General features: G+C 44.3%; 1 protein-coding gene across 4 annotated transcripts in view; it reads left to right on the plus strand.

Moving 5' to 3' along the window:
* The window catches only part of EPHB1 (EPH receptor B1), a 451,907-nt gene that overhangs the window by 344,318 nt on the left and 88,178 nt on the right, over positions 1 to 19,411 (plus strand). For all 4 annotated transcript variants that reach the window (XM_074033728.1, XM_005545827.4, XM_045386941.2 and 1 more), the window contains 2 exons: positions 8,566 to 8,690; positions 16,494 to 16,656. In XM_074033728.1, the coding sequence (XP_073889829.1) occupies positions 8,566 to 8,690; positions 16,494 to 16,656 (288 nt within the window). The remainder of the gene's footprint in view (positions 1 to 8,565; positions 8,691 to 16,493; positions 16,657 to 19,411) is intronic.

The raw sequence follows: 19,411 nt of genomic DNA on the forward strand, positions 1-19,411 counted from the left end.
ATTAAACAATCCCAGTGAGATGGGGATGGACCCAACCTGCTAGGTTTCTTCATCTACACCACAGAGAACTTCTGTCTCTTATCCCTTGTGACTACCATCTTCTATGATCTTTGTGAGGTGCGGGCCACCAAATCACAACCCTGGCTCCCTTTTCCACCTCATGCTCCTTCAAAGGCCAATGTTCATGTTCGTTACAACAAAGGGATTTTCTGACTCCTTTCACCTCTGAGGTCTTTAGAGAAAAGCCCGCAATCATTGCAATAAGTAAATTTTTGTTGAACATTTATTATGTGCTAGCACACTGTGAAGAGGCTGAAAACATGGTCCTTCCCTAAAGACTTTATTACAGTGATGGAGAGCAGAGGTGAGCACCTCGGAAGAAAGATCACAGTGCACTGTGTCCCAGCGTGGAGATCACACCCCAAGGGGCTTTGGGTTGGGAGGCAGGAAAGGGCACTCTGGTAGGTGTGACCAGGCAAGGATAAGCAGTGTGGGGCAGTGTGTGGCTCCCTCTGTGCCTTCAAAGGCCGGCAGGGTCATGAAAAGAGGTGCCCACAGGGAATGGCCTTCTTGGAAGAGACTCCAAAAGATGAGCTCTTTTTGGATATTGTGAATAGAGCAGTTAGATAAGAGTGATAAGTTCCTGAGAGGGAACCGTGGGGAAGAGTCTGGAATGGTGAGTGGCTGTCACATTGCTAAATGTTTAAGAGGGAATTAGGGCTTTTTCCAGTGGGGATCCATGGAAGGTTTTGAGCATTGGAGTAACAAAGGAAAAACTGAGTTTAGAAAGATTAATATGGCTACAGAGTAGTTTGAAGTGAATGAGTTAGAGGTGGACAAGAGAGTTAGGACAGTAAGTACATGAGGCACAATGAGATACAGGTGACGAGACCTGTAGAGAGGCAGTGGCAGGGCCATGGGAGCGTCGGGGGCTCCTGGGCCTGAGCCGTACCATTAGATGGGTAGGCTATGCTTGTCCACTCTCCAGAGTCACTAGGTCTTCTTCTCCTTAGGGACAAGACACCCTATCACTTACTTTCTAGGTTGCTTCAGGTTATCTCAGAATGTTCAGGGGAAACCAGCTCTCTTCTGGAGCGTTTATCACTCCAGCCTCTGGGGAACCCAGCTCTTTGCTAGCTTTCCCTTTCTCCAAGCCCATTTGTATCTATCACATCCACCATGGCTTAGTCGACGTGTATATATCCCCTCAAAGATATTTATCAGATAAATACCTGAGGCTGTCACTGGATCCCACTTTTTACGTTTACCTCGGGGAATGATGCCCAGTGATTGATTTGCCTATGTGAACAGCAGTGGAGCCAGAAGGAGAGTTTGGGGTGGTTGCCAAGTCCCCAGCCTGGCAGGTGGGATCTGGTTGAAAGGAGCAAGAGACCACACAGAGAACATCTTCAGAACATTTGGGAAATTAATAACACAAGAATTAATATTCCTATTTCACAGTTGAAGAACTTGAGGCCCAAAGAAGACAAGGCCTTGGGTTAACCTTCTCCCAAGATCACATAATAAGCAAATGGCAGAGCCAGAATAGGCACACACATCTCTCTGCAACACCTGGAGGGCCCTGACAATAGCCCTTCTTTATTTCTGCTAATTCCTGCTGCTCTGGGCTGGGCCCTAGGCTCCCTACTATTCCTTACCTTACCCGTTTTCTTCACAGCTATGGTCTGTACTATAGATCACAGGTAGTTAGTCCAAGGATGATTTGGCTGGGAAATGCTGTTCTAGAGAGAATAGTAGAGGTTAGTGTTACCATATGATCCAGCAGTTCCAATCCTAGGTTGATTCCCCAGAGAAATACAAACATATGTCCACACAGAAACTTGTGTATGAATGTTTATAGAAGGATTATTCTTCAACCCACATATTCCTCGACTGAGGAGCATTTCTGCCAGACAAAGCAATGCCCAATGAGGGTAAAAGTGGTTACCAAGCCTTAGGTGCACACTGTGCAGGTTGGGGCAGCAGCATCACTCTGGGGGGTCACTGGGAGGACACCCCCCAAACACACACACTGTATGGAAGGGCCAAGGAAAACTGCTCTACCCTGCCCATCCATGATTTATTGTGCGGGGGAGGCAGATGGCCTCCTCTTTGTATGGGTCTCCTTGGGAATTTTAGATGTGAAAGTACCTGTCACTGGAAACAGCATTTGCCTCCTAGAAGAGTTGCTAGAGCATTTGCCCGAGCTAAGGCAGAGGCAGCTCAGCTGTGACCTGCACCTTCCTAGAGCTGGTGAGAGATGGCCTCAAGCAAGGCTGTCCCTGTCACAGTTTCCACCCACACTCACAACACTGTTTTCCCTTTTAGTTTAGATTTGCTGAACACTGAAATCTGAGTTTCATAATTTTATAACCTCTTTAAACATTTTACTCCAATAGATCAACTGAAGTCTGAGTGTATGTGCATTAATTTTAACACAGTGAACTGTTATATCCTTTGTTAGGTCCCAAAACTGATTATGGTTAAAACTGTTGACAGAATTGTTTCGGCACAAAAATCAACTAAAAGGTTGTGAAGTATTTTTAATAAGCATTGTAATGCATTAAAACTTAGTAAGTGTCCTAGAAAAAAGCATCAAGTAAATCTCATATTTTTGGAATCTGAGACACTTAATTGTTGGAGGAGGATGCTCCTAATCAAATAAGGAAAGCAAAATGAGTAAGAAGAAACCTTTGAACATAACTGAGTCAGTAACTAAATTAAAGTGTCAAGGAATGTCATAAACATAAAATGCATGACCCAGGTGAACCTGTGATATGACAGTAAAACTCCTGCACATCAGAACTCTAGGGTCCAGAGTCTGGGTTATTAACTTTTGAGACAGAGTCATACCACCGTCTCAGACCCAGCCTGAGTCTCCTGGGACTCCACAGTTCCCTTTGGGGCCCTTCGTACAAATGGAGGGCTGTCTGGTGGTCTGCCAGGCCCCATCTTCGATACTACTGGCAGTGGCCAGTGATCAGTGGCCAGTTTGGGCCAATATTTGTTCCACGTCATCTGTGAGCTCTTTCACAACTTGCAGCGAGGGCCATCCTGTCCCTGCAATTTATTCACATCTCCTCTGTCAGTTCAGGCAAGAACAGTCTGTGCTCTTCCTCTGCTGTGTGTGATATACTATCTTGGATCTGTCTGCTTTAAAAGCAATTTGGGAGTAAGTTTTCCCCAGAGTTTTTGGTGGCAAAAACAGAGACAAAGGATTCACTCACTCAGCCTGCCTTTGCTTTTTTCTCCATTCCGGAGCCCCTTGACCAGTGATGTTTTAAGTCTTTCTGCTTCTGACACATTTATAAGGCCGTTTATTATTGGCTATAACTCTCTTCTTCAACACTCTGGTTCTGATTCTGTTTGAACCCTAGTTGATTTTACCTTGTAGTCTGATGACACTCTTCTTTGCTCTTTGCTCTTCTCTTTGGGTCCCTGTTCTCTTTTGGGTCAGCCTCTTCCTTTGCTAAGAAAGGGTGCAGGGCACCTTTGATTCCATTTGGATTTATTGGGCACCACCTCTTTATACCTAACACATCTTTCTTGGACCTTCATCAACTTCTTTCCAAGTAACCCTAAACTAATTCTTTCTCCTTACCTTTTCTGAAGAAGGGTCCATATTTGTTTCTTTGCTAAATTTGAATAATCTTGTGAACTCTTTATTTTCATTTCTTTCTCTCAGTAGAATGTTTAATTTATTCAAAAGCTTTGTGTGTGTTTGCCAAAAAGAGACTCTTTCAGGTGTTCAATCAAACTATCCCTTCATCTGAGGAGTACGGAGAAAAGACAGCTAGCCAGGACTTACTGTGAAAACCGTTGTATTTGGGGGCAAAAGGGGATGCTTCTATGAATTAATCTTCTCATCCTCTTTAATCTTTAGCTTCAGTTTTGCTAGAAGAAGTTGGTGTTTGAGTGAATACCAGAGTTCATTCTTATTATTTTCTGTTTTGTCTGAAACTTTCATAGCACATAAAGCAACAGATCAAGAGGTGGCATTTGCCTTTGGAGAGGGAAAAAACAAATTTATCACTGCAGGTGATTTTTGATGGCAGAGCACTGAACATAAGCTGCCCCTGATTTTCAGGCAGGATAAGAAATGCTTTTTTGCTTTCTCCCATGTGCTAAATCCCATCGCAATAAAATGTAAACAATTTAGAATGACCTATGCGAGAACACACAGTCTTCCACAATGCCTGCAACGCTTAAGTCATTGCCATGAATGTGAGAAATGCAGGCAGGGATGGCCATCACCCTTTGGCAGCTCCTCCCAGACCCATGTGCTGCTGACTGCTAGGGGGTTCGTACCATGTGTAGCGACAGGAGCATTTCTCTCCATGGATTTTGCAGTCAATTGCCTCTGGATCAGTCTGTCCTGTGATTGCCTCTTTACCATCTGACCCCAACTAGACTCCAAGGACCCGAAGTGCAGGGCTGTGACTTTCTTACTTGTTCTTCTGTCCCCAGTGCTTAGAACAGGACTGGCACAGTGGTTGGCAAATATCTTGCGTTTTTAATGATGGCTTTCCAGACAGTAGAGACAAGGAGAAGAACCAAGCCCAGCAAAATCCTCAGGCTGCTAGCATTGATCTTTCCGTTTTTAAATACATGATGTTTCAGCTCTCAAGACAGAGGGACTCTGAAATCCTCTATGAAACTGATGTGATTCACAACATGTAGATTGTGCCTCCACAGAGGTCTGCAAGGGCAGCCTGAGAGTCATGGCGTGCAGTGGAAGGAAAGAGCTCTCAGGAGCTATTTGTTCACTCTGTCTTTGTGGACCCATTGGGATCCTCAAATGATCTGGATTGATTCCAGAAAACTGCCTCGCCTTCCCTGAACTGTCTTTATCCTCCCCCATGACTCTGTCCTGTGATTGCAAGGTGTTGGGAAAGATGATCACAGGCCATTCACGTATTTAACCATCAAGCCTTGTTGATAAGTCCAGGGCTCAGTTCTTAGTTTCATTTTACCTGACTTAGCAGTAGCATTTAATGTATTCTCTCCTCCTGGGAGCACCTTATTTCCACTTGGTTTCTAGGCGATCACACTCTCCTGGTTTTCCTTCTGCTTCATTGGTCTTTCCTTCTCAGGCCTCTTTAGTGTTTTCTCCTCATCTTCTGAATCTTGAATTTTTTCTATCTATCGATTCTCTTGGTGATCTCTGTAAGTTCCACTGATTTCAATATCTGTGAAAGATTGGTGACTCCCAATTGGTCTCCAGCATGGACCTTATGCACCTATCTGGTACTCAGCCTCTGCTCTGGGACACCTTGGACATCTCAAATCTAATAGGTCTGAAGTGGAGCACCTGGTCTCTCCTCTCAAACTGCTTCTAGAAATGTCTCCCTGATCTCAGTTGATGGCAGCCCCATTCCTCCAGATGTTTAGGCCAAAACCCTTGTAGTCACTTGACTCTTCTCTTTCTTCCACATCCCAAATTCCTGGAAATATTCTAAATAGATTCAGAATCTGCCCACTGCACTGCTCAGGCCAGGTCTCAGCAGCCATTGTTTCCCAGGTATATTACTACAGCAGTGCTGTGATCAGCTTCCTGCTTTTACATGGCCCCTGCATTCTATTTGGAACACAGCAGAGAGTGATGACAGTATCATATAAGTCAGATTACATCACTATGCCTTGTTGACAGTCCTCCTGTGGCTCCCTAGCTTGCTCAGGGTAGAAGCCAAACTCCTTCTAGTGTCCCTCAGGGTCCTGCCCCCACGGATTCCTCTCTTCTGGGTCCCACTGACTCTCTGATGCCCCTAGATCAGCCCTTTTGTCCTGGCTGCTCCAAATATCCTCTTGGCTCCCTCCCTCCCCTCCTTCAACCCTGTGCTCCTGTATCTGCTTCTCAGGCGGCCTTCCCTGACCACACACCTCCCACCTCTGGCATCCTGCGTCCCTTTCCCCGCTCCATTTTTTTCATTGTACTTAATATATTTTAACATAGCTTATGATTCATTTATTACCTCTAGTCTCTGCTGAATCCCCCCACTAGAAAGTAAGCTCTATGAGGGCAAGAAATTTTTTGTTCACTGTGGTGCCTCTAGAACCTAAAAAGTGACTGGTACATGGCAGATACTCAATAAATATGTTTAATTAATTAATTAACCTGGGTTATAGATATTACTAAGTTGGAGGCAAGAGAAAATACACTTGATGGCCCAATCACGATAAGAAATTATTTCCACTTACTAAACAAATAGGCCAAATTTAACACCATAAAGGTTGAGATACATGTACATTCTCATAGTCAAAGCCAAAAGCCAACTCTACAGACAAAAGATGAGGAGCATACCATGGAGAAACCTAAAGGTTATATATGACTGCCATTTCAGGACTGAACAGCAGGGGCATGTTTTTCATCCAAAGGCTAATGGTCATATTAATAGATATGTAATACACAGGTCATGGTAGATATTAGTTTTATTCTAATCTTTGCTGCTCAAAGAGTGGAAAGAGAATTGGGTTCACCTCCGAGCCTCATGCCTAAAGAGAATTTAGGGAACATGGTCTCATCTGGAAAAGAGCCATCTTGGGTGGCATGTAATGGTCATGGGAAAAATATTTGACTATTTTTTTTTTTTCAGCAGGAATAACTCAAGGAAGATCTAACTAGTTTCCTTAGATATTTGACAAGACATTTTGTGGGAGGGGGAACATCCTTTCTTACTTCAGTTGGCAGAATGGAAACCAGTGGGAAGAAGATAACTTTCAAATAAAGATAGGAAGATATGTAAATTGGTGAGACTTACCCAAGTATAGAACAGCAGCTCCTGGAGGCAAGAAGTCTCCCTCTCTGGGGGCACAGCAGGAGCTTGGCAGCAAATTCCCGACAAGGACGTTGAAGGGGGAATCAAAACTACATTAATTCAGACCCTCCGTGAAGCAGACACGAAGATGGGATTAGATGTATGAAAGATTTACTGGAGAAATGAGATGCGAGCTGGAGGAGGCTGGGAGAGCCATCAAATCATAAGAAAGGTCTGATCTCTGTAAAGGAGAGAGGGAAGGAAGGAGGATTGGGTAGGGTAGGAAGCGCTATAGCCTGCTGTGTGGGTTATAAGGTAGTGCTGGAAAGGCCACTCTGGAGTCTTTGAGTGGAAGTGGCCCATCAGAGTAGTCCCATATGTCGCAGGAATGGGTCTGCCATGGCATCCCTGCTGCTCCCAGTCATTGGCTGGGTGCAGCCTGTGGGAATCAGGGCCTCTGTGTGAATATGGTGATGGACTGCAGAGTGCAGGAACTGGGGCCGTTAGTTAATTACTCTTCAAGGATTAGGAACTCTGAGAGGTGCATTTCACAGACACCACAAGGTCTCTAATGGGAACCAGGCATACCTGCCTTCAAGGTCCCAGAGGACACTCTGACTCTGAGCCCTTATCACACTTACTACTCTTTATGGCTTTCCTGGACTAGAAGCATCTTCGGAACAAGTGCTCTGCCTCCTCTCCCCCAGGGGCTGCACGTAGTAGGGACTCATTGAGGGTCCAATGAGTAGTGGAGAAAGCAGCAGCCCCCTTGTGACCCCATAGCTGTGCTGTGTAATTCCAGGTCTTTGAGGGCAATCTGTTAACTTGAATTGAGGATAGTAAATGTCATTCAGCTGTGGTCCCCAGAGAAACCTTTGTAAAGTGGAGTTCGAGTAAGGAAAAGACCTTCATCACTGCAAAAGTGCCAGGACTAAATGGAGCAGCCCCTGAGCAGAGCACAGATTGAAGCCTCATCCATTACCTGCCTCTTCCCCTAGAAAGACAGCCCTCATTTATTATTTCCAGACTGTTTTCATTTTACTTACACCACATGAAAAAATGTTGAATTGGGAAATAAGTAATATTATTTCCAAACAGAGATTTCTGAATCAACTTTACAGATTTGGAATTATCTTGTTTCCAAAGGTTTGATTTGTTTATCATTTCTTCATTTATACTTGTGAATTCCTTATTGGAAATGCCCTCATTTGGAAAACTGACTATACCTCTGTTGTTGGTCTGTGTTCATGTCTTTTTGAGAGATACCTCCTCTCTTCCTTTTAAAGTATAATAAAATCTAACTTGAAGTATTAGGAAGAGATGTTTGCTAGAATGTTCCTTTCTGTTGTACAGTAATTCTGTACCAACTGGTTCTACTCTCTCATTATCATCTCTTGCCCCAGATTCTCATCTCTGCAATAGCTCAGCCCACAAATGCAAGACTGAGGTTCCTTCGACACCTTCTTCTCAAAAACATTACAGTGTTCCTCCTTTCCTCCTGTCTTTTCCTTTGATTCCTCCAACTGTCTCTTGTTTTGGTCAAGCTTTGCTGCCTCTGAAAGTCCTATGTCCATTCCAGTTCCTGTGCACACATGCTTTCCTCTCCTAAATGCTACCTTCTCTCTCCTGTTATCCAAACTCCATTGATTCTGCAAAACCCACAAGAAGTTCTGCAGATCCAGTTCAGCTGATAAAGAAGGGACAGAGTTCAAACTGAATGCCATTTTTCTCCCTGCTTACCTCTGGAAGATGGCCCTTCCCCTATAATTGAGTGTCTGTTCAGCTGCCCTGTTTCTTCCTCTCTCCACAGCCCCCTCCACCGTTCCCATCATGCACCAAGTCAGTGCCACTATGAGGAGCATCACCTTGTCATGGCCACAGCCGGAGCAGCCCAATGGCATCATCCTGGACTATGAGATCCGGTACTATGAGAAGGTGAGCCAGCTCTTCCTACAAGCTTGCAAGACCCAGGGCTAGCCACTGTTCCATGAATGGTTGCTAGCTGAAGGCACAAAGGAGATAGGCTGCTGAGGGAGGGAGGATTCTGGTAACAGAGGCCAGAAGGTCCCTGGGAGAGTTCTCCAGGTCTGCCCTGGCAAAAGTCTTGTTCAAAGCCCAGGCACTTTCTGTGCCAACTAAGGAGAGAAACTTCCAGTCCACCATCCTGCAATCTGGATAGTTCACTGGCTGGGAAGGACCAGTCCCATTCTTCCAGTCATGTGTTTGATATACTGATGCAGATGCCACAAAACTGCCAGGGGTCCCCAGACCTTCAGAGGAGTATGTGGTTTGGTCGATCAGTGTTTTCCAAAGTGTTTGTGTACCTCCAAAATAAGCTTATTTATAAATTATATGCACGTACTACTGCACTAATATATTTGTGGAGGATAAAAAACATGTAAAATGTTTTTTTTTCAAAAGCCTATTCAAAAGGATGAGATAAAAATTAACAGAAATAGAAATTTATATATTATTTTCTTTGACTACCCTTTAGCAGCTGCTCCTGGGGATGACAGTGGGGTATGTGCTGCCAAGAAAAGGGAAATGGTGCCTGGTGGAACTGGTCCCTGGCCTCCCTCTTAACCAGGGTGAACTGCAGCCTTTGCAAAAATCTTAGGAAAGTATAGTGCCTTCTGTTTTAACCCAACACGTTATTTGTAAAAACACACTATTCATTCACTTATTTGTTCAATAAGTATTGTCAACTATTTGACAGGTACTATTCTAGGATATATTAGTGATCAAGCAGACAAAGATTCCTGCGCTTGAGGAACTTACTTTCTAACAGAGGGAAACAGACAATAAACAGTGAACATAACAAATAAGAAAATCATGTAGTGTGTTAGAAAATGAGCAGCATAGAGGAAAAAAAATTTTTAAAAAGGAGCAGGGTAAATGGGATCAGGAGGGTCTGGCTTGGGGAAGAGCTGGTTGAAGAATTAAATAGAGGGGTAGAGATAGGCCTCTTGGAGAAGGTAAGATCTGAGTAAACGTGAAGAAAGTAAGACTGTTGTGAAGCAGTAATCTGGGGGAGGAAAGGGCAACAGCCTATGCAAAGGTCCTGAGGCAGGATCATGACTGGTGATTCAATGAGCAGGAAGGAAACCAGCATGGCTGGAGTGATGCAAGCAAATGGGGAAGTAATAGACAGATGAGAGAGGTTACCAGAGGAGGTCATCATGTTGGGCCTTAAAGACTAGGTCGGGTACAGTGGCTCACACCTGCAATCCCAGTACTTTGGGAGGCTGAGGCAGGCAGATCACTTGAGCTCAGGAGTCCAAGACCAGCCTGACCAACATAGTGAAACCCTATCTCTACTAAAAATACAAAAAATTCGCCAGGAGTGGTGGCAGGCACCTGTAATCCCAGCTACTTGGGAGGCTGAGGCTGGAGAATGACTTGAACCCAGGAGGTGGAGGTTGCAGTGAGCCTAGATCACACCACTGCACTCCAGCGTGGGTGACAGAGCAAGACTCTGTCAAAAAACAAACAAACAAAACAAAACAAACAAACAAACAAACAAAAAACGCTGGAGCTTTTCCACTGAGTAAGATATGGAGCTACAGCGGGTTGAGGAGCAGAGGAGGGACAAGATCTGACTTACATTTTGGACAGATCATTTAAACTGTTCCACTAAGAACAGGGCCTGGTAGATCTACCATTATTAGCAAGGATGATGGTGGCTTGAATCAGGGTAAAAGCAGAGGGCTGTTGAAATGTAGTTGATTTCTAGATATGTCAGCTAAAGGCAGAGCCAACAGGATTTTCAGCAAGTTGGATTTCTGGCATGGGAAAGTTTTGGCCTGAACCACTAGAACAATGTAGCTGGCACTGACTGAGTAGGGGATCACTGTGGGTAGAGCATATTTGATGTGAGGACAGGAACACAAGTTCAGCTCAGTGTCTAAAATGCTTGTAAAATGGCCAAGCAGAGATGTGGGGTAGGCAGCAAGAGGTGCACATCTGGAGTTCAAGGGAGGGGACTGGGTGAAGATGTCCATCTGGGAGTTGTCAATATGTAGATAAGAAAGTCCTGAGCCTTGGTGAGGTCTTGCAGTGGGTCAGTGGAAATAAGCAGAGGATCAGAAACAGAGACCTGCAGCCCTGCAACAGGGAAGCCGTGCTGAATAGTGGGACATGACTGCACTGGAAGCAGAAGCCCTCATTTCCAGTGCCCTGTGCAGCTAACCAGCCGTGGAGCTGTGGTCCAATGACTTAACCACTCTAGGTCACAGTTTTCACATTTATAGAATGGTAGCAGTTTACCTCCCTGAAAGCGGAGGTCTAGATGGATCACCAATCTAGTCTGTAAGGAGGTATGCCCTTCAGCCATTAGGGCCGAACTTGCAAGCAAGGTGGAGGATTAAGCGGCATTCTATTCTACTTAGAGAATATTGGGTTTTATAAAGAGTTGATTCAGATACTTCAGTGAATTGGAAATAATTTAAACCAGCTGAATTCATAAGCATCTGCTATATCTAATCCGTTTTGGATTTAGGGCTCTTACTTGCTAGATATTTTTTGTCAGTTAATGAAGTAAATGTTGACTTTTTAACATGTTTTGGAACAATGTGTTTGGACTAACTGACCACATGGTCTCATTTTGTCATCAGAGTTGACCTAACAAGGGCCCACCCAGTCCCCCTTCCCACACACATAAGCTTGTAGCTCTATTGAAATAACACCTCATCTCAGAAAAATAGTAATAATTTCTCCCCAGTGTGCACCTATTGTGTGCCAGGGATTTTATAAACATTATCTACTTTCTTCTTCACACGCCAATGTGGTAAATGTTAGTATCATTGCTATGGGTAAAGAAGTTTTTAAAAGGAAAACAAAGAAGTTAATAAAACAAAAGCCTTGTCCAGAGTCCCACAGCTGGGAAGCGAGCCTGGGTCCTTTGCCCTGCAGCAGTTGGTAGTGCTGGGAAGAGGGGAGAATGTATTAGAGACCATTCTCATCTGCCGTGCCCAGAGCAGTCATGTCAGTGGGCAGCCAGGGTAGGGGTCAAAGGCTTAATGACAGGCTGAGCACTGAAGCCACGAGGCTCATGCCTGTGTGCCTTGGCTTCTTCCTCCCAAACCAGCCCAAGCTCCTCCACTGCCTTTCCCCTTACAGCTTTCCCTTGAAAACTGTAATTAACCTCAACTTCTTATACTATAAAAGCAGCTTATTCTCCCATTCAGGCTATCTCCCTGCTCCTTAGTAATTTGTACTAATTATTAACAGACACACATACACAGCAGCCCAGTGCCTGCAGCAGCTTCCACACCTCAGTGAAGCATATTATTGTCCCCACTCCAAAGGAGAGAATGCTTTCCTTGGGAACACAGAAGGTTATTTGCCCAAACATTGGTTACCATTCGGTATATTACTGTGGAATGCTCCTTCATTTATGGAGTGCGTGGCTACAAAGTCCATTACATTGCTTTGACTATTCCTAGGATAACCAAAGAAAAAGATGTTAGCCCATGAGGGCCTTTTGAAGCAATGATGATAATTCATCGTATGCTGAGTATCTATTCTGTGCCAGATATACACAGATTTATTAGCTCTGAACCTTAAAGGAAAAAAAAAAGCGTATACTTGAAAACACATATAGCCAATTTATAGATGATGGAGCTATGTCATGGAAACGTTAAATGACTTACCCATAACAACACAGGTCATAGCTAGGGAGTCACAGAAACAGAACTTTACACATTTTTATTATACTTCAGTGGTGGAAACTTCTGAGCTTGATAGGAGCATGGATGCAAGCACCCCTGATGCTGAGGATCTCAAAATTAATGTGGCTCCCAAAATAAGAGATTGTATCTTAATAATAAATCCAAATACTTGCGAACAGAATGATCTGCCTATCTGCTCCGTGTGGCCTTGGAATCCTGGTCTTTAGAAGATGTAAACACAGAATTCAGTGCAGTGGGTGTCTTGGATTTGGTCCAAAGAAGCAAACCCCATTATTTCTTCATCTTGTGCCATCTCCTCTCCCCACAAGGAAGGCCCAGCCCCTTCATCTAAACCAGGAGTCAGCAAGCTTTTCCTGTAAAGAACCAGAAAGTAATTAATTTAGGCTTCTGGGCCATATGGTTTTTGCCCCAACTGCTATAGTGGACTCTGCCTTTGTAGCAGGAAAGTAGCCATAGGCAATATGCAAATCGATGGGCGTGGCTGGGTGCCAGTGGAACTTTATCAAAACAGGTAGCTGGTTCATGAGGGCAGTTTTGTAACCCCTGAAAACCTTCCATGGGTCTTCTGCTCCACATAACCCTTGGTTTGCACTTAGGACCCCTTTCAGTTTCACTCTATGAGTAGAATTGATGAGGCTTTTGCTTCCTCCACCAGCTCATTAATAGAGAGCTCAGATGCCATCGAGCTGATGACACTCCCCGAGCCTTTCCCATGTTCATCTCCTTCCCCATTTTAATACATTTCCATTCATCATTCTCTCTTGTTTACTGTCGTGTAGCACTTTTCACTCCTGGTGTCAGCGCTTGTAGGCAAACCATGGGAGGAGCATCTACATCTGCTCTCAGCTGTCTTAATGATTAAGCGTTTATGGTTACTCGCTCTTCATAATAACTGTATAGGTTAGGACTGGCTGGTTTAGGCCTTGGGAATTCCTACCTTTCAAATTTTAGGATCATTTTCTCATAGAGACTCTTTCAGACCTTGGCAATATCTTGTGCTCAATCAATTGGTTCAAATAACTGGACCGAAGTGTACTGTTTATTTATTCATTTAACATTGAGTTGTTGAGCACCCAGGTGGTATGAGCACTGCGCTGCATGTTGGGGTGGGGAAGAAGAAATGAGGGAAACATGGTCTCTGCCCTCAATAGCTGTGTTCTCCATCCTGCATCCTCTGTCTCCGACATAACTTATAATCAGTCATAAGCAACCAATAGAAAAAAAAAAAGTAACTTGTGGCTGTTACTGATTTGCCTGAAATTGATTAATGATTTTGTGGGGAACAAGAGCTAATATTCATTTTAATCACTGAACTTCTTCAAGAATGTTTGGACTATAAAGTGATTATGGAGTAATGTTTGGTCCTCACAATCCAAATACCAATGATGTATTAAAATAGTTTTTCAATAACAGCTATCCAGTCACTGCTTCACATTTATCAACCAGCGCCTGATTTCAGCAGATTCTGGTAAAACCAGAGAATTCAGGCAGCTGCTTGGATTTTGTAGCAATGGAATTTTATTCTTATTTGCAAGGTGACTTGGTGATTTTCATAGTTTCAGATCTCAGATCTGCACTGTGTCAAAATAGAAATGATCAAAGTTCTGGATGACATCCCTTTTATAGTGGACAGCCTTTCTTCTGAATCCCTGATCGGTGGTGGGGAGGATCCCCTTGTGTTTAAATAGATCAAATAGTGGGTGGGCAGCTCCTCTGCAGGCAGTCTCTCCCAGGGCCCAGTAGACATCCCCTTCATTAGAGTGAGAATGGGCCTCTTTGTAACTTTCAACTGTGTGTTTGAGCTGACCTGGGACCTGTGGTCCCTCACAATTGCTTCTGAATCATTTATGGGCATTTCTATGCCACCCACACTTCAGATATGCCAATTACTTGCAGTCTCCTGAACTCCTCCAGGCCTTGCTTCTGTATATTTAATTCTGTTCTCACTCTCCACATCCATCCATGTGGCTAATTTATTTCATCTTTTGTGACTCAACTCAGGTCACCCTTTCCCTGAGTCACTCTGCATCTCCTCTGAAGTCTGGGCTGGATGGTCCCCTGCTGTGCCCCCACATTCCCCTGAACTGCTCTCTGCCAACTCTCTCAGTCAACACTGCTGTCGTCTTCTGTTTATTTATCAGTCTACCCACAGATGTTACATCCCCAGAGGAAAGGGACCATGCCTTTGTACCTGCAGCCCATGTATAGCACCCAGACATAGTAGTGTGTCATAAACGTAACTGGCTGGCCAAATGAAGGAATGAGTGAGTAAATACACATCAGGTCATCTTTGATTTTGCAAAGTAGGCTTTTATATATTTTAAACAATGGGAATTTCTTTTCACTGTACTGTATTCTTTACATATATTTATGTAAAATATATTCTTTATATATTTTAAACAATGGGAATTTCTTATCACTGTACTATATCCTAGCTCAACTCTCTTTCTTCTGTCATTTTACTGAGAATGCAGTTTACAATTTGTAAAGCATGCTTCTTGAACCACGGTGCCTAGAACTCATCTCAGTACCCCAGATCTGCACAGAAGACACAGGGACTTGGATCACTCCCTCCTAGTGATCCAAACTCTTCATTTTCACTAGATCCCCATTTTTCTCTAGGATTCATGGTACAGACAAAGACAGGCCCGGGCTTCAAGCTTCTGTTCGTGCATACTTGCAGATAACCCAGAATCTTTGCAAACAAAAGATATGCTCATGTGAAAATGATTAGAGGCCAGGCTGGTATATAAGAAGGTGCTGGGGTGAGGTGTGATTCGGAATGACAGTGGTGTAGAGTCCACAGCCCAGACTGGTGAGAGAAACCTTCCAAGAGAGGAGGCCTTGGGATACATAGGCTTAAGCAATCTGGATGGAGTAGAGGAGCCCTGGAGAGAGACATTTTAGACAAAGAAAACAGCCTAAGCAAATGCCTGCTGGCCAAGATGTGGTCCCCGGATTTAGGGGAATGTGAGCGATTGGAATTGACTTCAGCATGAAGGACCTGTGAATTTATATTTAAGAGTTTTGCCTTTGCATGATGATAGTTTTTAAGAAAAGAAGCGTGGCATTGGGTGGGGTGGATGGGGAACATCAGGAAAGACAAGAGGCTGCAAAAGTCCAGGCACAAATCACGTGTTTAGTAAGATAAGCGACAAGGAGAAAAAGCCACCTTTAAGGGCACTCATGATGGGCGAGTCATGCTTCTGGAAAACAGAAGAACTCTCTGCACATCAGAGGACCCAAGTGTGCAGATGACAGGGACTATAGTGGTCAGCACAGAAAGTGCTGGAGAGAGTGACAGACAGAAGAATGGGCCTGATCCTGAGTAGGTGGGGGGATGAGGACACAGGGGCCGCTCTCCAGGAACAAGGTACACGCCCGCTCTGAATGCTGGCAGGAAGTAGCTGGGGGATGCACACCCAGACACAGGGCAAGGTAAGGGCAGAAGTAGGTGTGGAGGGCAGTACAGAGTGGCCTCTACCTCTTCAGCAGAGTGGGCACAAAGCCTTTTGCCTGAGCACTTGAAGGAACTGAAGGGAAGTGATGTAGAACAGCCACTTTGGGGAGTGTCTAGGGAGATCCTGAGTCAGGGGAGAAAACAGGACAACTCAGCAGAAGCAAGACAAAGAGAGGCAGCAGGGGGCAGATGGATGTTGCCTAGTTTGCTTCTGCTGAGGTCAGAGACTTGAGGGGATTTTGCAAAGCTGGATGTGCTATGTTATTTCACCTCTGAACTGTGGGGGAGGAGGACTAGAGAATGACTATAAGCTTCCTTGCCAGTCCCTGAGCACTCAGCCATTTCCCTGGGCCTCTTTCTTCAGAATGTGGCCACCTCATAGTCCAGACCTGACCCTGAATCCCTGCATTCCCTTGGCCCAGATCAGACTTCTTGTCCCCATCCAGAGGAATGGCCTGGAGCTGATGACAACTTCTAGCAGATCTGCAGGACCAAGAACTAATGGGGCCTGCGTACTCCAGGGTGGAATGGGCTGGGGGTGTAGCCTTCAGGAATGAGATGGTGACCCTTTCCCTTGCTTTCTTTTAGGAACACAATGAGTTCAACTCCTCCATGGCCAGGAGTCAGACCAACACAGCAAGGATTGATGGGCTGCGGCCTGGCATGGTATATGTGGTACAGGTGCGCGCCCGCACTGTTGCTGGCTACGGCAAGTTCAGTGGCAAGATGTGCTTCCAAACTCTGACGGATGGTAAGGGTCGGGGAGGGCAGTGGCAAAATCACAGGGCAGGCAGTGTGGGAGAAAAAGTAGCCCCAAAGATGCTGCACTAGCCAAAATGCCAATCTCCAACTGGATTCCAGGGGAATTCCCTTCAAATGGTTTGCCTCCCAGTAGGGCCATGTAGATTTTCCTGAAGTCTGGCTCATTTCTCTCCCAACATCTGATTGGATTTGCCTTTGAAGGGTCTCTTGCCATGTGTGAGCTTGCATTTCAGCAATGAGACTCATTCCTGTCTCATGGAGCCAGTGTGCCCTCTTGCCTCTGTATCCAGGGCCAGATGCCTCTGCTGTTTCACCCTCACGCCCACTTCACTCCTCCGTGCTTATGGTCTGAAAGCTGAGCTAATGGCCCAGTTTCATGAGCTGAGGTCTTCAGGGAGGAAATGGAGAGATAAAATGTGGGATGTGGCAGTCTCAGGCACCTGGGATCTCAGAAATTTGAAGCAACTTCACATGTGACCCCCAGTACATCCTGCTCAGATGTCTCCAGAGAGAACAGCCAAGGTGTCCTCAAGGCCAGAAAGTCTATCACCATAAATATACTTCTACCTTTGGGTTTTATTAGTTCCCTATTATCACTATCTGCCCCAGTCCTCTGAGACCACCCCCCTCAATAGTTCTGAAAAATCTGATTTCCCAGTAGCCTCAGCATTGTGCTCAAGTGTATCCATCTGACTGTGCCCACCACTCTCTCTCTTAGCTAGCCATTTACCATAGTTTATGTACTCATTTGTGTATCTGCCTACCTACCTATATTATCTGTATTTATTATTCACTTATGAGCTGTTTCCTGATAATTTTCCAAATGTCAGTCTATTCCTGACTCCCCAAATTGAAAGCTTTCAATTTTTTCCTTCATTAATTAAATTATCCATAAAACCGTCTGTCCTTATAGAGCATTTTATTTTAGGCCAATGCTCTTAGTCTGGGTGTTTGATAGGACTTGAGATTTTATCTTGATGCACATTGTATTTTTTAACAATTTTGAAATTCATTGGAAACATTTAAAATCAGGTGGTTTCTTATACAAATCAGGATGTTGATGTTCTGTGAAAAAATTGTAAGAAAAGCAAATGCTCATGGGCACTCTGGAGTGAGGACCTTGCCTTAAAGTTGAGAGGCAGCTGTCTCCATATGTTACCCACCACTTCCCAATATTTCTAACCTGGATGCTTTGATATGAACCATCTGGCCTCTGTAGGATTGGAGTTTGCAACCTATTTTAAGTTTATTTGAGGTGAACTTTCTCTTATATTTTGAGGATGGTGAGATGGGGTAGAGAGGTAAGCCAGTTAATTCAGGTTAATGAGGCTACTGGTATGAAAAGAACACAGACTGTCTTCTTTTTCCTTAAGGACTCTGTCCCCCACTTTGCACCTCACTTACTGTCTAGATTTATAGGCACTCTGGCATCAGGAGGTACACAGAATTAAAAGCCCAAAACTCAAAATGCTCTGAGTGCTGGTCTCTTGGCAATTCTACTAGACAAATCAAGAAGTAACAAATTTCTCCCAAGAAGGCTATTTCTTTTACATTTGGCAGTTAAGTGTTGCAAACCCAAGAGGGGCTGGAGGTAAGAGTGTTCTGGTAAGTGGCCAAATTCGGGAGTATTTATCTTAACGACTGAGGTTCACACATGGGTACTGATTATGTTCACTGGGAAAGCAGGCCTGTCTGCAGAGCGAAGGTAGTCAAAATGTTGATTGATGATAGGGTCATTGGGGCAGGGAGGACCTGTGGAATCCCGCCCAGAGTCAATGGCCACACTTTGGGCTGGTGACCTCCACACAGGGCAGACCCACTATGGCCCTGGGCTGCTCTTAGCTACACTGTTCTGATCTTTGACATAGCTGCCTAATTTTTAAAAAATCATTCAAGTTTCATATTACATTATGAAGTTTTTAATTTATAAAGACGTTGTTAAGGAGGCTTCATTGTGGTTCCCTGTGTATTTTTCTATTGCCAAATTTATATTTTAAATGCACATATTACAGAAAGCAAATACACATATTACAGAAAGCTCTCAGCTGAGGGCAACTGAAAATTTACCTTCAGTCTTTAAAATTGACTTCCATCTTTAAAATTCTAGAGAGTGGGAGGCTTCAAGAACCAATATCCTTGTTCTTAGAAATCTTTTTCACCAACATGGTTGATGGATAGTTTTCAAACATTGGGGAACATTAGAATCGCCTGGACTGTTTGTTAAATATGCAGATACCCTCCTCTTCACCCAGAGGTTCTTATTCAGTAGATCTGAGGAGGGGTCTGGAAATAGGCATGTTTAACAGTCAGGCTCAGGTAATTCTGATAGCTCATAGGGAACCTCACTTTAAGAAGTATTGTCGGCTGGGCATGGTGGCTCACACCTGTAATCCCAGCACTTTGGGAGGCTGAGGCGGGTGGATCACTTAAGGTCAGGAGTTCAATACCAGCCTGGCCAACATGGTGAAACCCCACCTCTACTAAAAATACAAAAAGTAGCCAGGTATGGTGGCGTGTGCCTGTAATTCCAGCTACTCGGGAGGCTGAGACACGAGAATTGCTTAAACTAGGGAGGTGAAGGTTACAGTGAGCCAAGTTTGTGCCACTGTGCTCCAGCCTGGACGACAGAGCAAGACTGTCTAAAAAAAAAAAAAAAAAGAAGTATTGTCATTAGGGTTGCTAGATAAAATATAAGATGGACAGTTAAATTTGAATTTCAGACAAACAAAAATAGTGTTTTAGTG

This window comes from Macaca fascicularis, chromosome 2 (assembly GCF_037993035.2).
Source record: "Macaca fascicularis isolate 582-1 chromosome 2, T2T-MFA8v1.1".
In the NCBI taxonomy this organism is placed as follows: domain Eukaryota; kingdom Metazoa; phylum Chordata; class Mammalia; order Primates; family Cercopithecidae; genus Macaca; species Macaca fascicularis.